The sequence below is a fragment of the Rhineura floridana genome, chromosome 11 (assembly GCF_030035675.1).
Source record: "Rhineura floridana isolate rRhiFlo1 chromosome 11, rRhiFlo1.hap2, whole genome shotgun sequence".
Taxonomy (NCBI): domain Eukaryota; kingdom Metazoa; phylum Chordata; class Lepidosauria; order Squamata; family Rhineuridae; genus Rhineura; species Rhineura floridana.
This window is the reverse complement of record NC_084490.1, coordinates 18182972-18204904: the sequence shown is the minus strand read 5'-3', so window position 1 is coordinate 18204904 and position 21933 is coordinate 18182972. Positions and strand designations below refer to the sequence as shown.

The 21933-nt window shown below is 44.1% G+C and overlaps 1 protein-coding gene across 1 annotated transcript; it reads right to left on the bottom strand.

Annotated features, from left to right (window-relative positions):
- Nucleotides 1–1651: 1651 nt before the first annotated feature.
- LOC133367504 (uncharacterized) lies at nt 1652–21312 on the bottom strand. Its single transcript, XM_061591598.1, has 8 exons — nt 21305–21312; nt 20290–20467; nt 13034–13220; nt 11399–11480; nt 11217–11295; nt 4754–4828; nt 3689–3826; nt 1652–2245 (listed from the first exon to the last, which is right to left on the bottom strand). Exons 1-8 carry the CDS (start codon nt 21310–21312, stop codon nt 2108–2110), a joined length of 885 nt encoding a protein of 294 aa, XP_061447582.1. The 3' UTR covers nt 1652–2107.
- Nucleotides 21313–21933: the final 621 nt, after the last annotated feature.

Below are 21933 nucleotides of genomic sequence, written 5' to 3'. Positions count from 1 at the left end.
ATGCCCATTGATGGCACTATATATTTTTTAAAATCACAAACATGGGTACAGCTAGGATTTGAACTCAGGCCTTCTTGGCCAGGTCCAGCACTTAGTCCATTGTACCACACCATCTCTTACTTCCTTTATGTTATTTAAAAATAATTATGATTTAGAATGTGTCTATAATACCTGGAGACAACACTGTAATGTTTTCCAGTTTTGGATACAAAACAAAAGTGAAATGGGCTGGGACAGGGTACACAAACATTATATACAGAACTAAATATTTCAGCAAGTGTAACTTTTCTTGTGAAAGTGTTCCTCGGATCAATTGGTCGAGTTTCATTTTCTACAATAGCCTTCTGAAGGCTCTGGATCTGTAACTCTATCCAGTCCCTCAAAGGAAATAAATATTACAAATGGAATTGGGGGAGGAAGATAATCTGTTGGGTCAGTGTAATTACCAAGTATGCCTCTAGCTAGTGAATTTGCTGCCATTTCATGTTGCTGATAGGGTTGCCAATAGAGTTGCTACAAGTTACTGAGACTGCTGGGAGGAATAATAAATAAATAAATAAATCTGCCAAATTTTGGCAATTTGTCAACAAATATGGAAAACTAAACAATGGCCCACAGACTGGAAGCATTTAATATATATCCCAATTCCAAAGAAAGGGGTACCCAAGGAATGCAGTAATTATTGAACTATTGCCTTAATATCCCATGCAAGTAGAGTAATGCTTAATATTCTACAACAAAGGCTCTTACCATATATGGAGCAGAAATGCCTGATGTCCAAGCTGGATTTAAAAGAGGTACCAGAGAACATATCGCAAACATACGTTGGATAATGGAACGGACCAGGGAATTTCAGAAGAAAATCACCCTGTGCTTTATAGATTACAGCAAAGCCTTTGATTGTGTAGATCATGAAAAACTATGGAATGTTTTGAAATAAATGGGGGTGCCACCACATTTGATTGTCTTGATGCGCAACCTATACTCTGGACAAGAGGCTACTGTAAGGACAGAATATGGAGAAACCAATTGGTTCCCAATCAGAAAGGGTGTGAGACAGGGGTGTATTTTATCACCCAATTTGTTTAATCTAGATGCAAAACACATCATAGGAAGGTGGGATTGGACCAAGATGAAGGTGTGAAAATTAGAGGGAGAAATATCAATATTTATTTATTTATTATTTGATTTACATCCCGCCCTTCCTCCCAGCAGGAGCCCGTATTATTTAAGATATGTAGATGATACCATACTACTAGCAGAAACCAGTAATGATTTGAAACGAGCACTGATGAAACTGAGGTTATCGTACTTTGGAGACAAAATGAGAAGACATGATTCACTAGAAAAGACAATAAAGCTGGGAAAAACAGAAGGGAGTAGAAAAAGAGGAAGACCAAACAAGAGATGGATTGATTCCATAAAGGAAGCCACAGACCTGAACTTACAAGATCTGAACAGGGTGATTTATAACTGATGGTATTGGAGGTTGCTAATTCATAGAGTCGCCATAAGTCATAATCAACTTGAAGGCACATAATAACAACGAAAGGGTTGCCACTTGAGCTGTAAACAAAGATGCTAGCTGTGTATATGAATGCACTCATATATGCAAAAGAGCCACGGCCAGGGGGTTTGTTTCTTTGTTCATTTCTTTCATTTGCATTTTTATTTAGATAATTTTATGGAAGAGGTGGCATCCTGAGTGGCTTGAGTGGTTCTTCCATCTCTTGATGGATGGGACCTAATTTTTACCCAGGATGCATCTTTTGGTAATTAACCCAATATGCTGTGCAACAGCCCTCCCTTCTCCCACTTGCTGTGATTATGTCAGAACATTACATGCAGGGGTTGCCAACATGGTGCCTTTCAGATGTCGTTGGATTACAACTCCCAACAGCCCCAGACAACATGGCCAATGGCCAGGGATGATGGCAGCTGTAGTCTACCAACAGCTGGAGGGCACCATGTTGGCTACCTCTGATCAGATGGGTGAGCGATGCATAGTCCTGTTCCCCTCCAGATCCTGGAGGGAATTGGGAGCGGTGTTCAAGCTGTGCGTTTATTATTGTCTCTTGTCAATACATTGGGTCTGGAGCTAGGTTGATCAGGTATCCTTAGCCGAAGTCTCTGACTGGTCAGTGTCACTGTCCGAATTCTCTCGCTGAGGCTGATCCTTGCGTCGGGTCACTTTGCTCAGGAACTTGCCTGATCCACCCTGGCGGGAGGGGCAACAGATCAGAGGCTGTAGTATAGGGAGGGGAGGAAATGAGAAGTAATACACAGTTTCCAAGTACTCCCACCCTGCCCAGACACTGAAAAACTCTTGTTTCCTGCTTGGCGTAGAATGTTGCTATGTATACCAAGGATGGTGTTTGAAATGCCATTGAGTGTCAATAATGGGTTGGATTAAGTCCAAAGGTAGGTCCCTGCCAGAAGGGTGGTGTTCAGGTTGTCACCTCTCCCAGAGTCAGAGGGGTGGGGTGACGGAAATAGCCCTTGCTCTTTTACACGTGTTCGTTCATGTCAATGTATCCAAATTTAAAATTCAGTGCACTCAATGTTGCGGGCCCAAGCCTGTGGGACTCCTTTCCAACTGAGATTAGACAGGTCCTTGGTGAACGTCAGGCACAGGACAAATACTTTTTTCTCCCAGCAGGCATTTTAAGGTAGTGTTTGGGTTTATGTTCAGTTTTATGATGAATTTTTATTATTATCTGTAAGGTTTATTATTATGCTTAGAAATGCTAACGATTAAGCAGGATATAAATGCCGTAAACAATAATAACAACATACTTCATCCCCCATCCCTGACAACACAATTCCTGCAAAAGCTGGCAAAACCCCACCCTCCTGGCCATGGGAGTAGGAACACCAGTGACTGGAGTGGAAACTCTAAATTTTTCAGAGTTTCTGAAAATAAGAGTGTTCCATATCCCCCATGAGGGAAGTCCTTTCCCGTCTCTGTCCTGAAATCTGGGCAGTAGTCACCGTTGATACTTTGATGCATTCTGTGCAGGTGGGATGACAAGCCAAAAAAAAAGGTGGGGAGGCTTCACAGTAGAAGGGATTGTGGCAGCTGTGGCTTGCAGGTGTGCAAACAGCATATCTGCTAAAATTCTTGCTTTCATGTAACTGAAGTGTGACCTGGGTCCAAAACCACAGAGAGGCATGAAGCTTGTTGGGTGACCTACAGGCCAGTAACACTCGCTCTCAGCACAGTCTACTTCGCAAGGTCATTGTGAGGATAAAATGGTGAAATGCAACATTTTGCAGCTTGCAGAATGATCCATTGACCACTGGACCTCTTGCTTAGCCCTCCTCTCGGGACTTCCGAGATGTCACTATGCATTGCCCTCCATACTTTCAAGCAGTTCTTCATGGCTTTAAGGACTACAAGCTTGCTGAATTGAGCAGCCAGTTGCAGTTTGCTTGTTTTGTGGCAGAATTCACGCATCCCTCTAGGAGCTTCCTGCTCCTCTTGTCTGGAGTTGGGAGTTACAAGTCCTGGATGGGACCTTGTAGGTTCTCCTCCCTTCTTTCCTCATTCCACCTTGGCCTCCTATCCTGTCTCTTGTAGTTTGCTCAGAAAAGCAAAAATCAACCGGTGACAAGGTTCCCATCAGTGCATTGCAATGCCAGTGCCAGGAAAAGCAGAAATGCCTTCTGCCTAGAGAGTCAACAATACCTGAATGCTGTTGAGCTCCTGCTCAGATACTAGTGGAGAAAGTCCCTCCACGCCAGCTGAGGGGGACCTCCGGGGTGAACGGTGACGCTGGGTCACAAATGTGCCCCCCATCTGATCCTCCAGAAGCACAGTCTCCACCTGGAAGGGGAAGGAAGACAACAGGACAGAGGAAAAGTCTTGGGAACTTTAGAGAAAGTGCAAGAAGCAGCCCCCAAAACTATTATTTACTACCGGGAGCCAAGGCCCATCCTTCCAACAAATGTACTAGTACTAGTAGTAACAAATCCCAGAGAGGACCCATATTAGGGTTGCAGCAAAAGCAACAATGGCAGTAGCACATTGAAGATTAGTGGACCTAGTGTGGCATCAGTTTTCAAAGACTAGAGCTGAGTTCATCAGATGTAGGAAGTGCTATCCTCAGTTGGCAGATTAGACCTATGTTTTATAAATGCCAATCTCGCTTAGATATCTATTTGGATGGGATATATCGAGGTATATGTGCAAACTAAGGTGGACAGATTGATGGTTATTATATCCTTAATGTGACCTGACGGGTTTTGCTTATTTGTTCTGTTTGCTGTTTTGTTTTGCTGGTGCCCTTATTTATATATTTCTCTCTTTTTTGTTTTTCCTTTAATACATTTGCAAAAAAAAAAAGTCAATCTTTAAAAAAAGACTAGATAGATGCACATAGGTACAGAGGAGAAAACAACAACAGCCCTGTATTTAGTCGGATCAAAAAACCACCCAATGGAAGAGGTATAGCCTGTCATGTTGTCCCAGTATATCTCTATCTGCCTACTAAGGATATACAAGTGGGTTCTTCTAGCCCACGAAAGCATACACCACAATCAGTCTTTAGTCTTCAGACCCTTCGGTCCTTTAGCAGTAGCAACAGAAGAACAGTGCCACTGAGCATGTGCGGAGGCTCTCACTCACATAAATGAGTACCCACAGACAGCCTCCCAAGTGCCAAATCATCGAGGCATTAGGAAAAAGGGCATCCAGGCCAAAACTCCAGCAGCTTCTTGTCTGGAAATTAAACAACAGCTTGAGGGCACCTACTTGCTTATGGCGTGAGGGGTTTCGTCCTCGAATCTGCAGAGACCGACTCTCCTCTTCATCTGTCCCGTCCTCATCCTGCTACAGAACAAGGGAAGGGTGGAGCCAGTGACACAGAGGCAACCCCCTGCCTATCTTCTCCTCATATTGTGCCTCTCCTCACTATTCCATAGCATCTCAGTAGTGCTTCCCGTTGGTTTTTGTTTCCATTTAGCCCCTCCTACTTCTGATTTAGCCTCATTCCCTTGCCTGAACTCAGCCCTCAGGCCTGACGTCAGCAGGCAGATGTCAGGGCCATTGTGCCCTCGCACGGTCTACTGCTGACACCTTCCTTGGGTCCCTGTTTCATTTTACTTTTCTGGGCAGCTGGAACTGGACACTGACATTTTAATTCTGCCCCAAAGTGATGCCACCACCAACTGCTTTGTGTGGAAGGTTCCAGGAGAGTAAGGGAGGCAAACACATATGTCTCTCTCACACACACAACTCATAAGCTTGCTCCTGTTCCACCTACAGAGCCATCTACCAACAGCTGCCCTGTGGGGGACTTCCCAGGAGGATCCCTCCGCCTGTGCTGCCTCTGAGACGGGCTCCCGTCTTGGATGAAACTTTTTCAGTTTTAAATCCAGTCAGAAGGGTTTTTTTTGACTGGGGATAATTTCTTCCGGATAAGGAAGAAACGTGAGATTTCCCACACAGCTTTGTTGTGTTTGTTGGAGACTGGAATTCATTAGAATTGTCTGTGAAAGAAGGTCTTCCAGCAGCTCGGACGGAGCTAGGATTTCTAGCTAGCTCAGCTGAATAAGTGAGCCGTTTTTTTTTCTTCAAAGAAAAATGGATTAACAGGCAAGCATTCTCCTGTCTACGCTCATTATTTTGTTATCTATACAGGTAAAGAGATTTGTCAAAGAACCAGCAATTAAGAAAACCTGGGTGAGTCAAAACCTTCTCTTTTACTCACGGAACTAAGGGGGAAGAAAATAAAAATAGCCTATCTTTTTTTTTATTGCAAAAAGCTGGCATGGAAATTAGCATTATAAAGATTACAACTGATTGGAAGAGACTTTTGTGTAATATATGTCTGGGACTATTTTTTCTAGTCTACTTTTTTTTTTGACGAATCTGCTCATTCTTTCTGCTACTAGTTATTTGGATGCTGTGAACTAAAGCTGTTTTTGCACTTCTGGGCATATAAGAGATAAGGAAATCCGTGCTGTCTAGAGTGTGACGTCAGTTGGTTTGAAAGATTAACTCCTTTGTAACTGGATAAAGAAATAAACTGCTCTTTGCTTGGGACATTGAAAATTGAAGGAGTTTTGTTCCTTTGGTTTTAAGAATGACAATTAAGAAGATCATGGATGTACAAGAAGGGACTTTATCTTTAGATATGTTTCAGAAAATAATGAATGGGATTAAGTCAATAAAACAAGAACTGAGACATAATAGACAAGCATTGAGAATTGAATTTGACGAAATGAGACAGAAGCTGAAAGAAATTCAGGATTCTATGAGAAAGGAGAATAAAGATAGATCTGGAAAACCAAAAAAGGATGAAAGAAAAATTAAAGGCAAGGTTCAAACTATGGAGATTGGATTAAATATGGACTTGGAAAAAGATTTGGATTTCCTGGCTGTGATGGATCCTGGAGACAAATATTACGGTTTGGAACTCAGCGCTGTCCCTGAAGGAATTGAGGAAGAGATTGGAGATAAAGATATTATCGGTTCGAAAAAATTCCTGGACTGGAAGGATTTGATGGAACTTGAAATGGAGAAAGTTAACAGAATTAATCCCTGTTTTGTGTCAATGGAAAAACCTTCAAGAGATGTGCTAGTGTATTCTGTAAAAAAGAGGAACAGAGATGCGGCTTTGCAACAATACTTCAGTGATACGTTCGAAATTGATGGCAAGGAAATATCTGTGATAAAGGAAATTCCTATCAGACTCTTATTATATGATTATGACAGCAAGATTATTGGGTGCGTAAAGATGGAAGATGGAAGATGGAACCAACGCGGATAATGGAAGAAGAGCGATTTGAAATTACTGGACTTAGTAGACTTGATGAGTTGGATTAATTGACATTTTTATCTAGAAAAAAATTGATGGACATATATCTCAAGGATTGGAAACTTCTCTTTGACTTTTTGTGGAAGAATAAAATGATATGATGTTAATGAGATTTGATACCAACTAAGATAACCGCTGGAGGAAGGTGATTTTATAATCTATTAAGAGACAGGCTTGTTATATATTATAGACTTATAGCTGAACTACGACAAATCGGAAGTAAATATTTTTTTTCTTTTTTTATTGTATTAGTTATTGATTTGTGTTTTTTCTTTTTGTATTGTTTTGGTTTTGAAAATTTGAATAAAAATTAATTGAAAAAAAACAACAACAGCTGCTCTGTGGGAAGGATCCTAATTTTATTTATTTATTTATATCCCGCCTTTCCTCCCAGCAGGAGCCCAGAGTGGCAAACAAAAGCACTAAAAGCACTCTAAAGCATCATAAAAACAGACTTTAAAATATATTAAAACAAAACATCTTTAAAAACATTTTTAAAAAAGCTTTAAAAACATCTTTAAAAAAGTTTTAAAAACATCTTTAAAAAAAGGTTTAAAAACATATTAAAAACCACTTCCAACAGACGTAGACTGGGATAAGGTCTCAACTTAAAAGGCTTGTTGAAAGAGGAAGGTCTTCAATAGGCACTAAAAAGATAACAAAGATGGCGCCTGCCTAATATTTAAGGAGAGGAAATTTCAAAGGGTAGGTGCCACTACAATAAAGGTCCGCTTCCTACGTTGTGCAGAACAGACCTCCTGATAAGATGGTATCTGCAGGAGGCCCTCACCTGCAGAGCACAGTGATCGATGGGGTATATAAAGGATAAGACAGTTTTTCAGGTATCCTGGTCCCAAGCTGTATAGGGCTTTGTACACCAAAACTAGAACCTTGAACTTAGCCCAGTAGCTAATAGGTAACCAGTGCAATTCTTTCAGTAGCGGGGTGACATGTTGGCAATACCCTGCCCCAGTGAGCAGTCTTGCCGCCGCATTTTGCACCAGCTGCAGCTTCCAGACCAACCTCAAGGGCAGCCCCACATAGAGCACATTACAGTAATCCAGGCTGGAGGTTACCACTACATGGACAACAGTGGTTAGGCTATCCCAGTCCAGAAATGGCAGCAGCTGTCTTACCAGCCGAAGCAGGTAAAAGGCACTCCTAGACTCTGAGGTCACCTGGGCCTCTAGCGAAAAAGATAGATCCAGGAGCACCCCCAGACTACGCACCTGCTCTTTCAGAGGGAGTGCGACCCCATCCAAAGCAGGCAACTGACCAATTATCTGAACTTGGGAACCACCAACCCACAGTGTCTCTGTCTTGCTAGGATTCAGACTCAGTTTATTGGCCCTCATCCAGCCCACCACCAAGTCCAGGCAGTGGTCCAGGGCTTTCACAGCCTCTCCTAATTGAGATGTTACAGAGAAATCAGTGTACTGCTGACACCTAGCCCCAAAGCTCCGGATGACCGCTCCCAAGGGCTTCATATAGATGTTAAAGAGCATGTGGGACAAGATGGTACCCTGTGGCACCTCACAGCACAACTGCCAGAGCCCCGAAAGGCAATCACCCAATGCTATTATCTGAAAATGATCTCGGAGATAGGATTGGAACCATTGTAAAACAGTGCCTCCAATACCCATCTCATCAAGTGGGCCCAGAAGGATACCGTGGTCAATGGTATCAAAAGCTGCTGAGAGATCAAGTAAGAGTAACAGGATCACACTGCCCCTGTCCTTCTCCCGATAAAGGTCATCCATCTTGGAGACCAAGACCATTTCAGTCCCATAACCAGACCTGAACCCAGATTGGAATGGGTCAAGATAATCTGTTTCATCCAATAATACTTGCAATTGCTGCACTACAACCCACTCAATCACCATCCCTAAAAAGGGGGTATTTGCGACTGATCAGTAATTGTCACAGACCAACGGGTCCAGGGTGGGCTTTTTCAGGAGCAGTTGGATCACCGCCTCTTTCAGGGCGGCTGGAACCACTCCCTCCCACAACATTGCATTGACCACACCCTGGATCCACTCTGACTGCTTTAATAAGCAAAGCTTTAGTAAGCAAAGACAGGCAAAATCAATAGGACATGTTGCTGGCTGCATCATTGCAAGCACCTTGTCCACGTCATCAGGCAGCAGCAACTGAAACCGTTCCCAAGAAGTTACAGCAGACGTTGCACTGGACACCTCACTAGGGACTACAGTAGATGTTGATAGGGCATCAAGACTGCTACGGAGGTGAGCAACTTTACCCTCAATGTGCCTTGCAAACAATTCACAATGGGCCTCTGAAGAGTCTAAAACTCCATTTCCTGGAGTTGATGTCAACAGACCCCTGACAATACGGAAAAGCTCCACTGGATTGGTACTTGAGGATGCAATGGTGGCAGAGAAGTGGGCCTTCTTCGCCGCCCTCACCGCCACACAGTAGGCACGGTTATGATGTTTTACTAGTGCCCAATCAGCCTCACAGCACATCTTTCGCCACGTGCGCTCTAGCCATTCTCCAACCTGTTTCATTGCCCTTAGCTCACTGGTGTACCAAGGTGCAAACCAGGCTCCACAGTGTCAGAGAGAGTGCTCGGGGGCAACCATGTCAAGAGCCCAATGCACCTTGCTGTTTCACAGCGTGACAAGGGCTTCAACAGGGTCACCTGCTCTATCTACTGTGAACTCCCTCAGGGCACTCAGGAATCCGACAGATTCCATTAGTCTCTGGGGGTGGATCATCTTAATCTGTCCACCACCCCTGCAGAGGAGGATCAGAGCCATAAGTCTAAACTTCACCAGGAAGTGGTCTGACCATGACAATAGGGTGACACCCACTCCCCCTGTCTCCAGACCACCCCTTCCTCCATCTGGAGCAAAACCCAAGTCGAGGGTGTACCCTGCCCTATGCATCGGGGTGGTGACAACTTGGGACAGCTCCATGGTCGTCATGGAGGCTATGAAGTCCCGAGCCAGAACACTAGAGGCAGCCGCATGGACATTGACTATTGTCACCCAGGACTATTGTTCTGGGCTTCTCCAATACCACAGCCAAGATGGCCTCCGCCAGCTCAGTCAGAGAAGCTGCCGGACATTTAACTACTTACATACTTACTACATTTGTATCCCACTCAAGGCAGAGTACATGGTTCCCACCTCTCCGATTTATCCTCACAACAACCCTGTGAGGTAGATTAGTCTGAGATATTGGTTCAGTTGATTTGAAACATGTATTTTAATGTAAGCTTCCTTGGAGGGATTTGTATCCTAAAAGGTGGGGTGGTAGTGGTGGTGGTGATGAGAATGATAACAACACTTCAGGGGCATTGCGGGAATTAAAATGGCGGCTATTGTCCACCCAGTGCTGTGCTGCTGCTGCCTGCTACTGACGTAGAAGAGGTCCGGCTCCATAGGGCACTTTGGAAACCTGGAATTAACCCTGCCAATCATATTGGCCCACTGTTCTGAATGCATAATGCAAACCTCGCTATGGAGGATGGAGCTATTGCTACCTTTAGTGGGTGAGAAGCCATAAGAGTAGGAACCAACTCCACACACACCCCATTAGTCCCAACTACATAAGCCACCTTGAGCTCCTTAGAGGAAGGGTGGGATACAAATATGAAGCCAGGCAAGCGCTCATTTCTTTCAAAGGGAGTGAAGGAGTTATGTGGGCAACTTCTGCCACGTGCTGGGTGTAATTCAAGTTGCGGCCACTTGTCCAGGTACAATTACACCCAGAGCTCAGTTTGAAGCAGGGATCACTCCTCAAGCAACAGAGTGCCTCTCCTGAGGCATGCACAAAATGCCTTTTCCTCTCAACTAGATTTCTGTACCAAGACTTAACTACTTATTATATTAACTGTGTGGTTTGCAATCCCCACATCAGGGGATTTAAAAGCTGTAAGCCTAGGCGTGGGGTCCCCAGATTGTCTTTAAGACTGCAGCATGCAGAGAAGGGACATCTAAACTTTAACGTCCTTTCCCGAGCCACAGTCCTGATGGAAATTGCCCTCCACACTGCAATTAGCAATTTAAAAAATTCCCACTGGCAACAATGGGAGCTTGCTTTCTATCACGAATTGTAGTGCGGGGGGCGGGGGAGTTTCCATCAGGATCACAGTTGAGGAGCAAAGGGTTAAATGTGCCTTCCCCATATACTGTTGTTCCAATGGAAATCCTACCCCCTCCTAGGATTACATTTGAAAAATCTCCTGTCGTAGCTGCAAGCCACACAGTTAACGTAGCGTGAGACCCTCAGCTCTGAAAATGTAGTGACTGAGAGCAGGGGCATAATGCCTTCCTCTCATCAGAGGGCTAATTACAACCAGACCCTGCACTTCATATATTAGAGGGCAAAACCTCTAGGTTGAAGGCCCATGGGGAGTGTTTTACTTACCATTTCATTGACACAAGAGGATCTAAAGCACCGGAGATCATGAATCCCCCCTTGAAGGCCATCATCTGCAATGTCTGGTCTGGAAAAAGGATCGTATATAAAATGGGAGCGTGTGTAAAGGGTATGGAAATTAATTTGCCCCAAAAGCCCCTCCCACTTGCCCGTCCCACAAGGTCACTCACGGACAGGTGAAGTCAGAGCCTGGGCTGGGTTCCCTTCGGGCTGGAAATCCCGGCTTGCACTTGAGAACCGGGTGCAGAAGCACTGCAGTGCAAGAGGAGAAGAACTTTGTTTAAGGGTTTATATCCTGCACCTTCAACATAAATTTACATTTGCAGGGAAGTTATCAAGGTAGCAAGAAGCCAAAATAAAATTTATTATAATAAATAAATTATAATAAATTTAATTTTTGAGTCGCCTATCTGGCCGAAACCACTCTAGGCGACGTACAACATTAAATTCAACAATACATAATAATACAATACATAATAAAATACAGCGCAGTCAACAATAACCATTTTAAAAAGCGGCAGTACAGGGCCATCAATAGACAATTTTAAAACAATATAAAGAAATTAGCCCACCCCGGGGACCCCAAAGGCCTGTCCAAAGAGCCATGTTTTTAAGGCTCGGCGAAATGTATCTAGGGAAGGGGCATGGCGAAGATCGAACGGGAGGGAGTTCCAGAGAGTGGGGGCCGCCGCCACTGAGGATGCCCTCTCTCTAGTCCCCACCAACCTAGCTGTTTTCGTTGGTGGGACGGAGAGAAGGCCCTGTGTGGCTGATCTGGTCGGGCGGCTTAGTTGGTGGTACTGGAGGTGCTCCTTCAGGTAAACTGGGCCGAGACCGTATAGGGATTTAAAGGTTAAGACCAATTATTATTATTATCATCATTGTTATTATCATTATTATTATCAACATTGTTATAATTATTATTATTGTTATAATCATCAACATTATTATTGTTAATAATAATAATAATAATAATAATATAATATGAAAACGCACAAACTGTCATGACCAACTAAAAAAATCAGCAGTCCATTCAAGCACAGAGGAAAATCAAATTGCTTTAAATTAAAAATACTAACATTACCAGTTCTTAAATAGTCTGGGAAAGCAGAAACACTTTATGTATTTATGCCCCACCTTTCTTTTCATGACAGAAACCCAAGGCGGTTTACATATGGTTCCCGGGCAGTCTCCCATCCAGGCACTGACCAGACCTGGCCCTGTTTAGGTTCAGCAGGGAGTTGGCCTCATGTGCCTTCAGACCATAGCCTGGTTTGCACCTATCCTATAGGACCCACCCTAGTCTCTTGACTGTGCTTTATTTTAACTGATTTTAATATTATTTTTTTTTCATGTTGTAACCCATCCCGGGACCTCATGCTTGAAAGGTGAGTAAGAAATCTCATGAATAGTAGCAGTAGTGTAGTAGTAGTAGTAGTGACTACAAAGTACTACTAAGCACTAACTTGGATTCCTGCATTGGGCAGGGGTTTAGACCCAGTGGCGTTATAGGCCCCTTCCAGCTCAACTATTCTATGATTCTAGTAGTATCAAGGGCTCAAGGCAGGCCCTCCTGTGGAGCAGAGGTGGGCAGCCACCACTGAAAAGGCTCTGTCTCTCCAGTCACCAGCCACCACCAACCACAGTTTGGGAAGAGAGGTTCTGGGTGGGTATGGCCCCATGAGAACAGGTGGGACTACTACTGGGTGGGGCCCAGATGGACAGTGACTGGGGCGATTCGGCCAGGCAGAAAACCAAAGTCCTATCCCAGAGAAGGGGGCATCGCAACAGGCATCTGTACTGACCATTTTCTGTACGTCGGATGATGGTGCAGAATTCGGAATATGGTATGGGGGGCTGTGGCAGGAGCTGGAAGAGCCCTTGGTAGTCAGGAGGGCTCAAGAATCCCAAAAGTCGCTCAGACAAGCCCCGTGCCGCCACATAGCTCAGCCGGGCTTGAGCCAGGGACTGCTCCGCATGGAAACAAGCCAGCTGAAGAGAAGGGGGGGGGAGAGGTCATGGCCATGCAGATCATGCCACCCCCAGATATAAAGCATTTCTATACTGTATAAATCTGCTGTAAAAACAACACCTTTTTATCCCCATAACAGTCCCATCGGGTTTCTATAAACTACACCAACTTTATTTATTTCATTAAAAAATATATATATATACATACTGCATTTTATTTATAAATCTCAAAGTAGTTCACAATATATATCAGGGGTCATCAACCTAGCACCCATGGGTGCAATGGCACCCCCAAAGGCCTTCAGTGGTGCCCCCAGCAGATGCCCCAGCCTTTGAGCTTTCATTTTTAAAAAAAGTAAGTTTCTAGCCCTCATAGAAAGAAAGTTATGAAGCAAAACTTGCAGGTACCCTTCTAAGTTATTTCTATTAAATGAGCCAGTCTGGCTGCTCCCGCCTATCAGTGTTTTTAGTCAATGAGCAAAGTCAAAGCTGTGATTGATAAGTCAATTTTAGGATACCAGGCAATAGGAATTGCTGGGTTCCTAAAAAGCTGCTGTTTTCCCTTTCCTTGTAATGCAGTTTTTCTGCTTCTGTCCTTTTTTCTAGTCCTTTGAATCTCCACAGTTTTCCCTTCCTTTTCCTCCTAACAATCAGGATGCATCTTTCTTCTGAGATCAGGTAGTCCCTAGAAATTATTTTCTGCAAATACTACTACACAGTAGGTGTGAGTGAATGTTATTGTCATGGCCCCGTCAAAGGACTCCTCAGATGAGGACGACTCGGGAGTAACAGCAGCAGACCCAGGAGCAGCAGACTCAGAAGGAGACACGGAGGAGCCTCCTGAGAATCCAGCTCCTTCTCCCCCTCAGCTGCAGAGCACCCCAGATACAGCAGAGTCCCTGCAGCCAGACACAGACAGTGAACAGGATACTCCCCCCTCACCTGCAGAACGTAGACAGCAGAAGGTCAGGCAGAAGAGAGGCAGGCCTGTCTCCTTAAGGCCCAAACGCTGAGGGCTCACACCTGCTGTCCATCCTGCTCTTTATAAGGCACACCTTGGCTGCAGCTTGTTGCTGACTGCAACGTCAGGCGTGGCTTTGTGTAGACCTAGTTTCCCTGCAGCATCTCTTTGACTGACCTCCTTGGCAATTGATCCTGGACCTCCACTGACCTCGCTTCTGGACTTCGGACTCGGCAAGTACGCTTTGGATAGGCCTGGCAGATTTACAACCCGACTGCTGGCTAAGGACTTTCCTTCCCTGCCAGAGACCCAGGAATTTCCAGCCCCCCCGACACTGCTGCTGCAGTGTAGAGCTGACAGTTATAAGAATACTGCCGTCTGTGAAAGCACCCTATTGCTGGTGCTTGCCTGATCTCAATAGGGAGCTCATTCCACAAAATGGGTGCCACAATGGAAAGCCCCCCTTTTGAATCCTGGCCAGCTTCAGCAGAAGGGCCCTACCTATAGATCACAGTGACCTGGGTGAAAAACACAAAAAAGGCCGTCTCAAAGATAACCTGGTCCCAAACTGTGTCGTCCAGCGGTTCACACACACACACACACACACACACACACATACCACTTGTAAATTGTCGAGGGTACTGATGGACTACTTAATTACTTTTCTGCCTCTTGCAGCAATTGCAATTATTACTATTACTATTATTGAATTCATACCTTGCCTTTCTACAAAAGTACACAAGGCAGCTTACACAAAATTAGTAACAGTACAAAATAAGACCGAAGTAGAATCTAAAAACAAAAAAAAGTATAACTAAAAAAAACCTAAAAACTGCAAAAGAAATTAACAAGCACAACCAACAGCAGTTGAAAACAAACAAGCAGTTTTAAATGTAGTACAAGTGTGTTTTCCTAGTGCTCCTCGTAACAAACTGACAGTCCACCTTACTCTTGGAAGCAAGTGCCATTGAATCCAATGGGACTTACTCCCACGTAAGTGTGCAGATGACTGCAAAACTCAATGGGACTTTCTTCTTAATAAACACACATAGGTTGCAGGCCTCTACCACACTTTCTTGGGAGTAAGCCAACTGAATTCAATGAAAGTTTGTATTTGTCTGTAAAAAAGGTTTATACTGACATGCTATTGTAATGGGCTGTGCTAGATGCTGTATGGTTTTTAATTGTAGTTTTACTGCTTGTTTAATTTCTTACATTGCATTTTATCGCATTACAGTTTGAATTCTATGGAATGCAAGTTGTAATACTTTAAAAGACAATAAAAAAGAAAATAAGCAATTAAACAATTAAAAATCAATGTGAATATTGAATGCCATGGATGCGCTGTTTCCTGTTCACAAATCTACCGATGTGCCACAGACCACCTGCATGAAGCTCACGGACTTTGGTGGTCCATGGACCACAGCTAGGAACCCTGACTTTTGTCAATCTATAAGCTGCCTTTCAGTAACATGATTCTCTGGACAGTGTATTATTTTAAATACATTTTATTTTAATACAATAAAATCATAAACATTAAAAGCATTTTTTTAAATCACAAGTGGCAGTGAAACCCACTAAAATCTAGTAAAAGTCTGCAAAACAACAACTAAAATATGCCTTGGCAAATAATAGGGCCTTTGTCTGGAATCAAAGCTATATCAAGGTTGATGCCAGGTGTGGTTCTCCAAGGAGGATATTCCATATCTTTGGTGCTATGATGATGATGATGATTTATTGAATTTATATTCTGTCCTTCTTCCCAAAGGAGCCCAGGGATGACCGAGAAGGGCCTCTCTCTGGTCATCTGCCACCTAATTTCAAATGATGGAGGAAGAACAAAGGATTTGGGCAGGCCCATAAGGAGAAGATGGTCCTTCAAACAGCCAGGCCCCAAGCCATGTAGGGTGTTACAGGTGACAACCAGCACTTTTGAGTTCTGCTCGGAAACGAACCAGGCATGCTAGTTAACTACACATTCTCCATAGGTATTGTCATGGGCCACAAGGAGAACCCTGGCAAGGTTGGGAGAATGGAAAGTGGGGTACAGACATTGGGGAGAACATTGCCAGCACTGATGATGGAAATGAGGGGGTTCCAGAGGGGGTCTTCAGAAGCCTTAAAGCCAGCTGCTAGAGTGGCTGAGAAAGGTTCAGCCAGCCTTTCCTCGGCTTGGCTCGCTGCTGGGAACTTTCTGCTGGCATCAAGGCCAGGCACAATGGTAGAAAAGATAAGCCCTAACAAACACTTTGGAATGTTGAAAGCAATTCACCAGAGGTGCAGATTGCCATGTCTCCACCCCACCCCCTCGTAGCCCCCGCCTTGCAGCTCGTGCTGGGAAGAGCCTGAATTAATTCATAGTGTGAAGTGCTCGCCCTTTTTTTCTGTTTATAAGCAATAGCACTGCTTGTGTTTGCTGTTGCAACCACTTGTCTGCTGTTGCTTCCAGTGCCTAGTATGCCGGTGCCCGTTTGAATCTCGGTTTAGGCCTAGCATGAGATGCTAAATCTGTGTTCTGATTTCTGCAATAAAGCTTTATGCAGAAAAAACCCAGTCTCCGAGTCCTGAGTCTGCTTCTCTGGTTGAGAGCCAGGACAGGTATTCCCTTAGCACATGTGATAATTAAACTAAGAGCCCTGCTGGATCAGGCCAGTGGCCCATCTAGTGCAGCATCCTGTTCTCACAGTGGCCAGCCAGATGCCTCTGGGAAGCCCACAAGCAGGACCTGAGGACAAGAACATTCTCTCCTCCAGCAAGTGGTACTCAGAATCATACTGCCTCCGACCATGGGGGCAAAGCATAGCCATCATGGCTAGTAGCCATTGGTAGCCTTATCCTCCATGGATTTGTCTAATCCTCTCTTAAATCCATCCTAGTGAATCTCTAGGTATATAACCCAAAACCACAATACAGTATTCTGGTGGAGGCTAAGTTGAAGCTGCTTTAATTCTTTTTCTACTTTTGCAGTACTGACTGGATGTGTAACGTGGCCTTTTATTATATGTTATATTATATTTATAGAGTGGTATTAATTCTTGTATTGTTGTAATATTTGCTATTTTTATTATTATTGTTGTATTATTTTGTTTGCAATTGTTTTGCAATTGTTTGCTCTTGTTATTATTTAAATTAGTGTGTTTTTTCTTGTAAGTCACTTTGAGTTCTACTGTTGAAAAAAAGCGACTAATAAAGCCTAGCAAGCATGGTATGAGACCGGGGAGATTTGGGTTCGAATCCCCATGCAGCCAACGGTGCAGTCGCTATCTCTCAACCTAACCCACCTCACAGAGTTATTGTGAGGGCAAAAGGTATACTCTTGCTCTGAGCTTCTTGGAAGAAAGATGGGATATGAGCGCAATAAATAGCAGTTGCCCGGTCTCAGAATTTCACCCAAAATTTACTGTCAGGGCCGGGCCCACCCATTAGTCAGAGTGAGGTGGCCGCCTTATGCAGCAGAGAATAGTCTTTTGAAACCTATATTGTTTAGCCAGGCCTTTGCAGTTTGAATTGTCTCTTGTTCACCAATCTATATTTATTGATGTGTGATGTTTTAAGCAATGTTTTCATAGTTTTTACCTATTTTATTTTTATATGTTGTATCCCGCCTTGATACTTTCTTATTATAAATACGTACATAAATAAAGCACTAAACTGCATGTGCTGCAGTGTGACCTGCTTTGCACTCTAAAGCTTACCCACTGCCCTCAGGTGCAGTAAAGAACACTGTCCCATTGCCAGTGATGAAGTGAAATTCAGCTGCAAGTCTGATCAGCTTTTGTACATGGGATGGGGGTCGGTGGGGGGGAGTGCCACCTTGGGCTTTGCTTCCAGCAGCAAAATCTTTTAGGCTGGCCCTGTTTACAGGTACATGGGTATAGGATTGCAGCCTTGGATCTAGTCCCATTGAACCCAATGGAGCTTACTTCTGAGTAGACATGTATTGGATTGCAGGCTTAGCTTGTTTTCTGTGGTCTCCAGTGGAAGGAGTAAACTCTTAGGGTGAAAAGCAAGTGAGGAAATTGTTTGCCACATCTCTTATTCCAGGCCCTCTCCTCATTCTAACATTTAAACAATCCTCTTTTCCCAGCACAGTTTCCTCAATATTTATTTATTGATTGATTAGATTTATATCCCACCCTTCCTCCCAGTAGGAGCCCAGTCTCTTTCTCTGGGGAAGAGCGACTGAGAGGTGGACACTAGTACAAGGGCACAATAAATCTCTTTGAAAGGACTTGGGGAAGAAGCCAGTCACTCCGCACTTGAAAAAAAATCAGCTAGAACGAAAGGCTTAAGATGCCTGCTTAAGAGACAAACGCTAAGTGCCAACAGGCTCCATCTCCTGCTCTGACAGGTACGACCTGTGATCTCTTAGGTTGCATCCCCTGAGTGTCAGAGTTGAGCCTCAGGAGATCTGGAAAGCCATATTGATGTGGTAAACATCGGCTTCAGAGGATGGCTTTTCCTTAAGAGTGAAGTGGAGAAGAGTTATATCTCCCCCTCCACACCTGCTCCAGTTGTAATAATCATCAGCCCCCCATCAGCTGATGCTGTTTTGCATTTTTTAAAAACTGTATGTTAAATACAAACATTTTGTAAGCTGCCCTGAGTTCCAGTTTGGAAAGAGGGCGGGGTAAAAATAAAGTTTCATTCATTCATTCACAAACATGCATTTAACACTACATCTGGTTTGGCCACTGGCTGTATCATTTAAAACTGCAGGTTTGCTCCTTGGTACAAAACCATTCCCTCCCATTAGAAAACATGATTGAGAATGGTTCTGTCCTAGCTGGGGCAGACTTGTGCCCTGCTTTACAGAAGACAGTGCTCCGTTTGAAAAGCTGACCAGTCTAGTCCAATTTAAAGATAAGGAACCCTAAGAAGGGGGGGGGTCTTGAAATTGACCATCAACAGTGAGCACAGGGGCAGCACAACTGAGCAGACACACAGGTCTGGTCACAGTCTCCCTTGCTATGGTTAGATATATTTCTGTTTATATTACAGTGGAAATAATTACTGTTTGGAAGTAACAGGACTCTATACATATATATTATCATATGCAAATTTTATGCAGGTGTAAGCCTGCTTTTTCGATGGGGCATTTTTCTTTTTTGGTGATGCAGAAGCCGCCGTCCTAAGCTTAGCCTTCTCCTTAGTATTGATACGGAGAAATTTTAAAATTTCGTTTAAAATTTATTTTGCACAGAGGAACATTCAGTCATGTAAGCTCCCATCCACAGTCTCAAATGCTACTGTCCAGACACACATTCACCAATTCATTGAGAAACTAGGTCAGGTGGGGGAAAGCTTCATTTCTTTTAGAATTCTTCACAAGTGGGACAAAATAATGCCTTGTGGAGTACTTCTGTTTCAGTGTGCCAGCCAGCCAGCCAGCTAGCTATGCCCTCCCTCCAGGATATACTATTCCATTCACCCCTCTTACCTGGATTTCTGTTTTTCCTCCCAACAGCTGGTCAGCTTTCTGTGGCCTCTGAGCATGCTCAGTCTTCATTGGCTATTTTTTGGGTTCCAAACCTTAAGGTTCCTCTGAGCATGCTCTTGGTGCCATTTTGACTACATAAGGAGTGACACTCAGACAATTGAGGTCGCTGTTAGTATGTATGATGTTCCATGCATACAGCATTATAGTGGCAAATTCAGAAATGCAGGGTCCCTTCAAGATAGTCACAGCCATCGCCCCTACTTTTGCTGCTGGGTTGAGAATGAAGTCCTTGTTAATGCCTTCTCCCACAACAACGTATATCCCAAGGAGCCAATCAGCATGAAAGGGAGATGTGTTAGCTACTGAGAAGAATCTTCTCAGTGGCTGACTCACCTCCTTTCACTCTGATTGGCTCCAGTCACAAATGGACAAGGACTCTTTTCAGTGGTTAACACCCTACCCTTTCCCACTGATTGGCTTGTAGGATGCTGGGGAAACAGGGACCCTACTGGTATCCTGCTCCAAAAAAAGGGGGGGTCTAAAGCCCCCCCCGAGACCCCAGATAACGACACCTGTGTGCATATGTTGGAAAATGATCAGGGTTTTGGAGCAAGAGAGTAATTTATCTAACTGAGTCTCTCCAGTATTATTTATCACTAGACTTTGCCCCAAGTTCTGCAGGGAGATACCTGAGCAGACTTTTGTGCTTCAACAGAAGCCTGGACCATTTTGGCAGTGCCAGTAATGGTGTTCACCAAGTACTCAGCCATAGCTTCTGATATTCTGGGTGCAAAGCCTGCCGGGGCAGCCTTATCGTCCTGAGAAGGGCTGTCCTTGGGAGTTTCAGAGCTCTCTTCCATTTTAGATCTGAGAGAGAGAGAGAGAGAGATCTGGACATAGAATGGAAAGAGCAATGGCAATTTCAAAAAATGCTGGAGTAGATGGTGGATGAAAGAATGTATTTCAGAAGCAGCTGTCAGGCCATGGAGCTTGAATCTTCCATATGAAGCATCAACTGAAGCCATTTTTCTCTTTTGGGTTGGATGGAAGATTATCCTGAGCATAGAGTGTCTTTCTCTCATCACTGAATTGCCAGAGCACATGACTCCAAACTTAGGACATGTATCCACAACTCGCGTAGTTAGTATTGGTTGGGAATATCAACACATTCCCCCGTATTTCTACAAGTTACAGAATGCTGGCTTTCTTAGGGGCAATTGTTGTTTTCAAATCACACAGTACTCTAGCTCACAAGTAGCCCTATGAATTCAGATGCTGAGCCTGGGACATGATGAGAGGAGGCACTCTGCACATGCCTGAGCCAAATTATATATAGTTAGCTAGACAAGGGGTGGAACAACAGTGGGTTCCACTATTCAAGTGGGAAAGATAGCTTCCACACACTACAGACTTACACAAACCAGGTAATTCTAACCAACATATAAACCAGCGCTGTTAGTCAGCTAATTCCTCTTATCCAACCTTAAAGGGGAGTTTGACCCACCAAGGGTGTTGCTAGGTTCTGACTTATGGAGCTGCTTTATACAGAGTCAGACCATTGGTCCATCTAGCTCTGTACTGTCCACACTGACTGGCAGTCTCTCTCCAGAGTTTCAGCCATGGACACTTTCCCAGTTTTACCTTGAAATGCCATGAATTGAATCTGGGATTTTTTGCATGCAAAACTGCTGCTCCACCACTTACAGTCCCATGACACAAATCTGCATATGCAAATTAATATGGATAAATTAAAGAGGGCTGGAGTTTTACCAGGACTGCACTTTGCAGTATGCTCGGCTGCCCCGTATACAAAGTTTTTTAAAAAGGGGGAAGGACAGATTCATGGGGAAGGGGACCCTCTAGCAATGCCCCTTTGACCCACACTTAAGGGAAAGTCAGGACCCTGACAATACAGAACAGTGACTGTCTGGAAATGGGGTAATGAGGATGCATACGTGGCTTTCCGGGCATGCTCCTGCCATTAAGGAGACCTCACACCAACCCCTCCTACCTTAGTTGTAAACAAGGCCCTCTGGCTTCCTTAGATACAAACCGTCACCCCCTTCCCTGTCAAGGCCTGCCCTGTGGGGGTAGGATGTAACCAAGAAGCTTCTTCACTTGGTAGCCAACTGCCAGGGATGCAGTTGCCATGGGAATGCTTCCAGAGCCCAGTTGCTAGGTGATGGAATTCCTTGTAATGCAAGGGAGTTGAATGTTTTGAGAGCTGTAACAGGGCAGACCTGCAGAGCCCGAGATGGAGCACATACAGTATACAACTGTGGGTGCGAGTAGGGAAAAAGAGAGGTGTTTCAGAAGGAAGAGGAAAACAGCGA